The 10,088-nt window shown below is 43.6% G+C and overlaps 1 protein-coding gene across 1 annotated transcript; it reads left to right on the top strand.

The window, feature by feature from the left end:
- Window positions 1-2,166: 2,166 nt before the first annotated feature.
- On the top strand, window positions 2,167-4,220 carry MC4R (melanocortin 4 receptor). Its single transcript, XM_045850157.1, has one exon. The coding sequence runs from the start codon at window positions 2,534-2,536 to the stop codon at window positions 3,530-3,532; it is 999 nt and encodes a 332-aa protein (XP_045706113.1). The 5' UTR covers window positions 2,167-2,533; the 3' UTR covers window positions 3,533-4,220.
- Window positions 4,221-10,088: the final 5,868 nt, after the last annotated feature.

Here is a 10,088-nt window from a genome sequence, read left to right as displayed (position 1 = left end):
CACACTGCCTCTGTCACAAAGGGGAAAAAAAGATAATGCCCTTATCTAAGTAAGAGGACTAAAATTAACCCTGAAGTAATTCTTTTATAGTCCCTTATCAGTAGCCACAAACTCTACAGAGCAAAAACAAAAAGCACTCACAGCACAAGACAGACACTGTGTAAAACTTTATAACCTGGAGTTTAATTAGTTTGAAAAGTAACTTTGCCACAAACTTAGCTTAAACCAAACATTTAGAAACTCTGATAAATAATTAGCATGGACTGAACTCGGCTTGACTACGTAAAGTTGCCAAGGGGTGTGTGGATTTAAGTCACAACGCCTTCAATTACGGAGGTAAGAATGGCTGCCTTAAAAAACGCCAATTCCTCCACATCTTCTCCAACACTCAGTCTCTCTCTCTCTCTCTCTCTCTCTCTCTCTCTCTCTCTCTCTCTCTCTCTCTCTCTCTCTCTCTCTCCCCCTCTGAGAATAGCCATTCTAACAAGTGTAAGGTGGTACTCCATTGTGGTTTTGATCCGCATTTCCCTGATGATTAGTGATGGTGGCCACTTTTCTACATACGAGGTGGATATTTGGATATCTTCTTTGGAAAAGTGTCTATTCAAGTCCTCCACCCATTTTTCAAATTCATTCCTTCACTCATTTTTGTCCTCACCTGAGGGCATGCTTGTTGATTTGAGAGAGAGAAGGGGGGAGGGAAAGACGAGGAGGGGAGAAGCATCGATGTGACGGAGAAACATTAATCCGTTGCCTCCCGTACACTCCCCAGCTGGGAACTGAACCCACAACCTAGACATGTGTCCTGACCAGGAAACAAACCCACGAACTTTCGGTGCCCAGGACGACGCTTCACTCAGCTAAGCCACACCCACCTGTGCCTTTGCCCATCCTTAAATTGGGTTATTGGGGTTTTGCTGTTAAGCTGTAATGGATTCTTACTATTCCGGATAGTAACCCCTGACGAGGTAGTTGCTTTGCAAATATTTTCTCCAACTCTGCAGATCGCCTTCTCACTCTGTTGGCTGTTTCCTGCGCAGGAAGGTTTCAGGTGGATGTGACCCTGCTTGTTTATTGTTTGTTTTTGTTGCCTGTGATTTCGGTGTCAAATCTAAGTCGTTGCCAAAGTCGTTGTGAAGGAACTGTTTCCCAAGGAGGGTAAACTTTCAGCTTTGAAAAGTGGGTAAACCCTAGAGATCAGCTGCACAGCACAGTGCCTGCAGTTAATACGGTATTGCACACTTCAAAATACAGACCTCATGTCAAGTGTTATTACCACAAATGAAAGAAAAAGAATGGAAGGAAATTTTTGGAGGCTATGAATATACTTAATACCTTGATTCTGATGATGTGTATATGCCTATGTCCAAACTCATTAAAATGTATACATTGAATATATGCAATTTTTGTACATCAATTATACCTCAATAAAGCTTTAAACACTGAGTGTTGCCTAGGTACACAAACTCTATCTGAGTCTAGAGTAAATATAGCTTACATTAATGCTATATGGTTTTTGACTATTGTAAATGAAAATAAAACTTTTCCAGCTCTGCCAGAAGAAACTCTGTGATGGGAAAATATCAAGTATTAGTGCACAAGAAATAAGCCCCTTCTTAAACCTTTGTTAAATTGCAGCTGCCTGAACAGTTTTTCCATTCACAGCATAGTCTCCTGTATTATCAAATACTCTCTCTGTATTTCAGGCATTTTACACTGAAGCATTACTGCCTGGCTTCTTAATTCAAAGAAATTTAGAGAGAAAACAAATTCTATATGCTGGGCAAAAACAACACACACACACACACACACACACACGTTCTCTTTTGAAGCAGGAATAAATCTAGGGCCTTTAGATGGTTTGTTCTGAAATCAAAGGATGTCCTCTAGGGACCAAGTTGTTTTCCTTGAAAACTTGCCGCGGGAAACCCGCCCCCTCGCATCCTGCTGGCTCACCCATCGCGCAGCCTCTGCCTCTGCCTCAGCGTTGCCCTGCACTTATGCCTCTGGACACCGTCAGTGTCTCAGTCTTCCGCGGAGCGTGGATTGGTCGGAAGGAAGCAAGAGGAGGAGCCACTCCGAACAATTATTTTCCCCTCCACACACCATAAAATCAGCAGCAGCTACTAACACTCCGAGCAATGCTTCTGGCGGGAGCCTCGGAGAAGCAGCTGGTGTGGGCATGTGCACTCAGCTCGTCTCCCAATGGCACAGCAGCTCCTAGGAAAATCCTTTTCAAAAGACCTGAATGCCTAAGACTAGAGCTAAAGTGCAAGTGAGAACAAAAACGGCAAACAGCAGACTCTTTTGACTGAGAATAAGCATTTGGAAGCCAAAGATTTTAAAGGGATGGTGGTCACAGCAGTACCTGAAAGAGACTAAAACTTGCATTTTGAGCTTCGGAGCCACGTGACCTCTACTCACAACCGGCATGGCCATCTCGGCCTCCTAAGGGACTGAGGAAGACCTGCAGGAAATCACGCAGGCTACCTGACCCAACCATTCAGAGGGGATCCGGACCCACCGACCCAGGATGAACTCGACTCATCGCCACGGGAGGTACACTTCTCACCACTTCTGGAACCACAGCGCCTACAGGCTGCACGGCAATGCCAGCGACTCCCTGGGGAAAGGCTACTCCGAGGAAGGGTGCTACGAGCAACTTTTTGTCTCTCCCGAGGTGTTCGTGACGCTGGGTGTCATCAGCTTGTTGGAGAACGTCCTGGTGATTGTGGCCATCGCCAAGAACAAGAATCTGCACTCCCCCATGTACTTTTTCATCTGCAGCCTGGCTGTGGCTGACATGCTGGTGAGCGTTTCGAACGGGTCGGAAACCATCGTCATCACCCTGCTGAACAGCACAGACACGGACGCCCAGAGTTTCACCGTGAACATTGACAATGTCATTGACTCCGTGATCTGTAGCTCCTTGCTCGCGTCCATTTGCAGCCTGCTTTCCATCGCAGTAGACAGGTATTTCACTATCTTTTATGCTCTCCAGTACCATAACATCATGACGGTTAAACGGGTCGGGATCATCCTCAGTTGTATCTGGGCAGCTTGCACCGTGTCGGGGGTCCTCTTCATCATTTACTCCGACAGCAGTGTGGTCATCATCTGCCTCATCAGCATGTTCTTCACCATGCTGGCCCTCATGGCCTCTCTCTACGTGCACATGTTCCTCATGGCCAGACTTCACATTAAGAGGATCGCTGTCCTCCCGGGCACGGGCACCATCCGTCAAGGTGCCAACATGAAGGGGGCCATCACCTTGACCATTCTGATCGGGGTCTTTGTGGTCTGCTGGGCCCCGTTCTTCCTCCACTTGATATTCTACATCTCCTGTCCCCAGAATCCATACTGTGTGTGCTTCATGTCTCACTTTAACTTGTATCTCATCCTGATCATGTGCAATTCCATCATCGACCCCCTGATCTATGCGCTCCGGAGCCAGGAGCTGAGGAAAACCCTCAAGGAGATCATCTGTTGCTATCCTGTCGGAGCTCTGTGTGACTGGTCCAGCAGATATTAAGTGGGGACAGAGGAGACACTAGGAACATGCCCAAGAGACTTCTCCACTCTTAGAGAGCCTGAACGCTGTGCTGCAGCACCAGCTTTCTTCTGTGGAGGGTGCAGGTTGAGAAGGTCTGTTGTATAAGTTCAAGTTCATGATTTCTGACATGCAAAAACAACGTGCCCAGTCTCTGTGTATTTTTAAAGTCATGCTCCTGTTCGGTTGTAGAGTGTTTACATGAAAACACCTTTGGCTGTTCAATGTGAATCCGTGTGATAGGGTGGAAACACTGTGGATTTATAGAAAAGAGAAAAGTTCTTAGTTAAACAGCTTAACAATGTCTCTTTCTTGTAACTCATAAGGCTTTGATACTTTGCTTGTTTTAGTTAACATGGAAATCACAGCCTCATTAAATATATTCTCATGAAAGCTTTCTTATATTACATTGTACAATATTGCAATGTAGGGATTTGATTCTCACATGGAAGGGGGGAAACATTAAAGAACAGATGCTTACTCATTTTTAAAAATCAGCTGGAAGTTCAAGTAATTTAGTAAAGCATGTTCATTCTCCCTGTGCACTACAAATGATGTTTCTATTGACCAAAAAAAAAAGAAGCTATTGGAAAAAAGGGGAAATTGTGAGTCAGAGGACTCTGTGTTTCTCAAAGACAGAGAGATTAATTTTCCCAAGCAAATAGTTCAATATTCCACTCAGGTACTTCAGTTTGGGGTGGGGGGCCCCGGGGAGAAAGCAGCTATAAGGGTTACGGTGTTCTGAAGAAGCCAAGTTAACATGTCAAGCTAGACTTCCTGACACTAACCTCTTTCCGACCGTCATTAATCAGAACAGAGAGTAAGTTCGTCCTGTCCCTTTAACCAGGGACCCAGCATCTGCTGAAATGCCCAGAAAAGGAGGCACTGCCTTGAGATCTGGCTTCCGACCCCCAAAGAACAACACAATCAGTCCTGAGTTCTTTCACTGTTTTAATGGGAGTGACTTGCTCTTTATTCATTGCTTATTTGTTTTTGTTTTTTGAACTGGAGTATAATTACTCACTATCGAGGATTTAACTTTGTAAACCAAATCTATAGCACGAGTATTTTCAGGCTATATTGCTGACTCTCCGGCGTGAGGGAGCCTCTGACACAGACACACGTGGAGAGGAAGTAAGGCACTTGCTCAGCCCCGGAGGGCAGCGTGACACCCGTGAGCCTCCCACAGCCACACTGAGGAGAGTGAACACTGGTTTTGCTCCGAAATCATCCCACAGATTTGGCTACTGAGCAATATGACCTGTACTCTCCAATTTGTGTATACTTTAAAATAGAGAGAAAATCTATTAGGCTGGGGGTTACCAGTAAGGCATCCTTTGGTTGAATTTATATTCTCTTCGAAAGCTCAGAGGCAGGGAGAACATGCCCAGGTACTCCTTAATTCAAATCCAAGTGTTCTCCGTATTGACAAGTCCTGAGAAACACTTGCAGCACTCACATGGAAATATCGCATTACACATAATGGTGACAAGCCAGGCTGCCAATGAGAGGTGGTCCTGAAGTGTGTGATTCACTCACTACACTTCCTCTACGTTGACACCAACCTGAGTGTGAGGATTTTAAAATAGATTGACGTAATAGTCAAAGCCCAAAGCGGTAGCCAGACATGAATTGTGTTGTTGCTTTTGCTACTCTTCCTCTCCATTCTTTTCTTTTATTAGTATTTTTTTTTTATCTCACCCGAGGGCATTTTTTTTCATTGCTCTTTTTAGAGAGAGAGAGGAAGGAAGAGAGAAAGTGAGAGAGAGAAACACTGATGTGATAGAAAGAGTGAGTGAGAGAAACATCAGTGTGAGAGAGAAGCACCAATTGGTCGCCTCCCTTGGATTGGTCTAGCCCCTGGACTGGGGATGGAACTGCAACCTAGGTATGTGCCCTGACCGGGAATCAAACCTGCAGCCTTTTGGTTACCGGGACGATGCGCCAACCAACTGAGCCACGCTGGCTAGGGCTTCCTGCCTATTCTTTAATGCGGTGAGTGGCAGAAATCGGAGACACTGGAGACAGGAAAAACGAAGCTCTCAGCACGCCGTGTCATCTGTGGTGGCTGCCCTTCCAGTGCATTTATGTCTCCTTCAAGTGTCCTGTCAGACGCTGCTCGGTCCATTCAGAACCAGCTCGCTGCCCCCGCTGGAAGGAAATGAGCTCCTTTGCCTTCACTCCCACACTCCCTCCCGGAGCGGTTTAGTGGGAGAGTGAGTGTTACTCGTGAACCTGTCTTGTTCCACCAGCCAGGTTCCCTGCATGCTCAGGACACCGTATTAGGCTTCTGTTTCTTTAAGGGCTAAGACTACATCTTACTCATTTTTCCTGTTCTCTCAATATTCCTGTGTCATGCTACTGCTTTCTCCAGTGAAACCAACCTTCTACCAGAGGGACGTGCCATCACCACCCAAAGCCCACAGTTTGCACTCGAGTTCCCTGACTAAGGTGTTGTAACGTCCCCGTGTGTTTGAACAAATGTAATGATGTGTATCTTCCCCTGGCTTCTTGCACTTGGTAACATGCATTTCTTTTCAGTGCTGAATAATATTTCACTCTATGGATGTAACAGTTAATTTATGTATTCACCCGCTGAAGAACATCTTGACTGCTTCCAAATGTTGGCAATTGAATAAAGCTGCTATAAACCTTTTTGTGTGGACGTACATTTTCAGCTCATACCAAAGCACAGGAATTAACTTTTTAAAACCAGTATAAATGCTGTGATGTATGTGTTCACCCTACACCGTTTCATTAGGAGTGGTTAGTTAGTATTTGAATTATGCTGGGCAGAAATAGACAATCCAGATACAATTGCGAAGCAGTATCAGATACCTTTATTAAAATGTTCACCAGAAAGTCTAGTTAATAATCATAAGATATATTAGAAGTAACTTTTCATTGGTGTTAACTTTAAAAAAATTGTACAGCAATCACCACCACTTGCATGAACAAGGTGCAAGATCTGTGCCCACTTAGCAGCAATCCTAACTTTTAGGCTCTGTGTCTAACTTCCAAACAGTCCCATGGGTCCATCCCCTGCTTTGAAAAAGTCTCTGTTGCCCCCACTAAATACTTTCCAATTACCAAAAAGGTTTCTTTAAGAATTATTTGATATTATGTAAGTGCTGGCTGCCGTTTCGTGTTACACACAGTGTTTAGTGTGATGCCGACCATTTAAGTGAGGGTCACCAGTCTGGGTAGAGGCCTCGGACACGGGGCTTCCCATAGACGGTGCAGTCAGTAGTCCTTATGCCTGGGTGCCAGTATCAGAGGACGTGTTCTCTCTCTTCAGTACGTGCTTGTATTATGTGCGTTTACTACAGGGAGTCCGTTTTAAATTTTCAAAAAGCACGTGTTAACATGGCAATGGAAAGACGGTGCTAGAAACGCAATTGCCAAATTGCTGGCGATTTGTGAAGAAAGAGTAAATGTAGAAGAAGTTCATTTTGATGAGAGCAGGTCTCGAGTACCATCTCATCCGACCCTCCACGCCGACTCAGAGGGACTGCCCCCTGTCCCGTGGCCGCATCAGAGCCTGCGGGACCCAGATCCTGACGCTCCCCTCCAGATTTCCTTCTGCCGAATCTCCAGAACCTTCTTCTGCAGACAAGCACAACTTTCCTAGTCAGAGAAACCTAGGACTGAATTCGGACTATTCCACTTTGTGTCTGTGAAATTTTGTTGGGGTTAACTTCTCATTGTTAAATGTACATAATAACACCTGTCTGATGGGAATCTTAAAAGAATAAAAAGCAGTTGTAAGATCAAGATGTAAAATTCCACAAACATATAGGCACTCAAAATGGTAATTTTTAGAATCTTTTTTTTAGATTTTATTTTTATTTTTAGAGAGGGAAGGGAGGGAGAGAGAGAGAAACATCAATGTGCGGTTGCTGGGGGCTGTGGCCTGCAACCCAGGCATGTGCCCTGACTGGGAACCAAACCTGCGATGCTTTGGTTCGCAGCCCGCGCTCCATCCACTGAGCTACGCCATCCAGGGCTAGAATCTTTAAAGATACAGAGTAAATGAATAAACCTATGTGTAAATAAAGAAGACTTACTAATTTTGCTATATTTTTCAGACTCTCAACCTTATCAATAAACATATATAGGCCTTGGGCTTAATATAGATAGCTTTTCTTAAATCACATTTAATAATTTTCTTGAATTTGACTTTTTTGGTAAAAATGGATATATTTAAACATAGTAGATACACAGACATACCTGTATTCTAAAAAAATAACTTATCACCAATAATGCTAATTGTTTTGAATTTTGCAGTGCCGCATTTAGTCCTGCAAAAGGCTAATTAGAAAGATAATGTGCCAAACACGAAATAACCAGTTAGCCTATTTCTTCAAAGATTAATTGGTACTCTTTAAACTGTATGCCGTAAATTTAAATTTTAGCACAAAAAATTACCGAAGTTGATGCCACTGCTTAAAACATAAACCCTTTTAAAAGACCACAAATAGTACATTTATAGCCACATCTTCATGCTCCATTATTAGTCCATCACATGTTGATCAAAGTTATCTGCACAAAAGCAGAAAGAGAATAGCATTTGCGTGAAGGAAATATGCGGTTCAAATCCCAAACCCACCAGCGCTAGAACTTCAGACAAGTTACTTACCCTCCCCAAGCTTCTGTAGTCTAGCCCTTAAAGTGAAGACAAAATCCATCATCTCATTGTATGTTTAATGATAAATATTAATTATGGGAAATTAGGTCATTGATATAAGGGACCCAGTAGAGTGCTTGTCACCATAGGGATCTATGATGATAATGACCCATGAAATGACACTCACGGGCCATCAGAGCTTACACCCCAGAAGCGGTTAAGTGATGATACAATCTTGGGTACCCCCCTTCACTGGCTCTGACAGACAGGAATCCATGCCAATCTATGTTCAGCATCTCGTGTATGTCTGACAAGCAAAGCAAGTACAGCTAAATTTCTGTTCATTATTTAAGTACAAAGAACATTTGAACATTCCAAAACAGAAATTCAGGGGAGGTAGAGGGTGGAATTGGGTAGGGAGACACTAATTGTCCCAACAGCTTCAGTGATGTTCTCATTCTTGTGCTGAATAATGGGTTTAATATGCGCTTTAACATTAAGTTTCGCCCCTGTGACATATATGACATTCTTTTGTGGATAGTCAGTATTGCATGAACATGCCATACCTATAATACGTTTGTTACGGAGTGTGCTTAGCGGGAGGGAAGATGCAGAACAAATGAAGGGTTCTGAGCACAGATCAGTGCTGCCACCTTGCAGGGAGAGTGGAGAAGAGCTTTGATCCATGACAGTCATGGTTGAACTTGGCTCTGGGAAAATGAAATGAATCCTCATAGTTTACAATTATTAACAGTGTTCTCACTGCTGTGAGACACGTGGGAGCCCCACAAACACAGAGCCAAGTGGGAGATGTCAGCAACCCAGTAGGCAAGCTGTTCAATGAGGCTGGGGCGGGGCTCAGCTGCAGTGAAGCTATCGTGGTTTGCTTTCCAAACTGAACGTTCTGAGCAGCGTGCAAATGTTCACTCTTAAATTCAAACCACCACGCAAAACATCAAAAAGTAAGAATGTGACATTGAACTTATTCATAATTCTATTTAAGAGAAAAAGCACACTAAAATTTTATTTGCAAACAGTGTAAACTTCTGTTTTAAAATGTGTTTCATTTGTAATGCTGAAGTTGCAAAACAGCCTCATTAAAAACAATGCGCAAATTTTATATAAATCTCACAATATCCTGGAGATTTCACTTAAAATAACACATAATATTCATATTTTTACTGAGTTCTTTCATCCAATCAGAGAGCAAGGAGCCTTTAGAGTGATTCTCTTTGTAATTATACTTATGTAAGATGACTTATCGGTGTTGAAATTTGCACCCTGGATATAATTTTTACCTGTTAGTTGTACAGCCATCAGCTGCCCATTGTCAATACTGGAAAGGCGATCTACACGCTGTCACCCCTGCCCTACCTCTGATCTCTCTAAGATATCCCATCTCTGCCTTTTCCACATCAAGGCCTTACAGTCACCTAACACTTAACGTGGTTAAAACGTTAACACACATTTGCTGCATTTTGACTCTCTTTATGTTTTCATCATGTCATCATTCTCCCTGGAGCAGACACTCAAAACCTCAGTCCCTGCACACTTGCACTCCAAAAGTGAAGGAAACCAGTGAGGTGTGAACTGAGGTGAGGCGTGTAAAGACTGACACAAACATCTGTGCCCTTTTGTACATACAGTGGACAGAGAGAGACAGAAAACCGACTCCTATGGATACATAATTCTTGGTGGGAAAAATTAGGAAGACAAGGATATAATTGATTTACTTGGGTTTGGGGGCACTTTTGAGAAACCCACTTAAAACCCAGGCACAGAGAAGTCCAGGACATACGTATGAAGTTGGTGGTCAAGAGCATGTATGGAGACAGTGGAAGGGAGAGAAGCATGGTGATCCCTCAGCACGGGTGACACAGCCTGACATGCCTTCCTCCCATTGTCCCCTGA

Source organism: Phyllostomus hastatus, unplaced genomic scaffold (assembly GCF_019186645.2).
Source record: "Phyllostomus hastatus isolate PE091 unplaced genomic scaffold, TTU_PhHast_1.1 phas_contig_80, whole genome shotgun sequence".
NCBI classification, from domain to species: Eukaryota; Metazoa; Chordata; class Mammalia; order Chiroptera; family Phyllostomidae; genus Phyllostomus; species Phyllostomus hastatus.
This window is presented reverse-complemented; position numbering and strand designations above follow the sequence as displayed.

What these genes read in the sequence shown, in the direction of transcription:
- MC4R (XM_045850157.1), top strand. Translation starts at nt 2,534, where the DNA reads ATGAACTCGACTCATCGCCACGGGAGGTACACTTCTCACCACTTCTGG.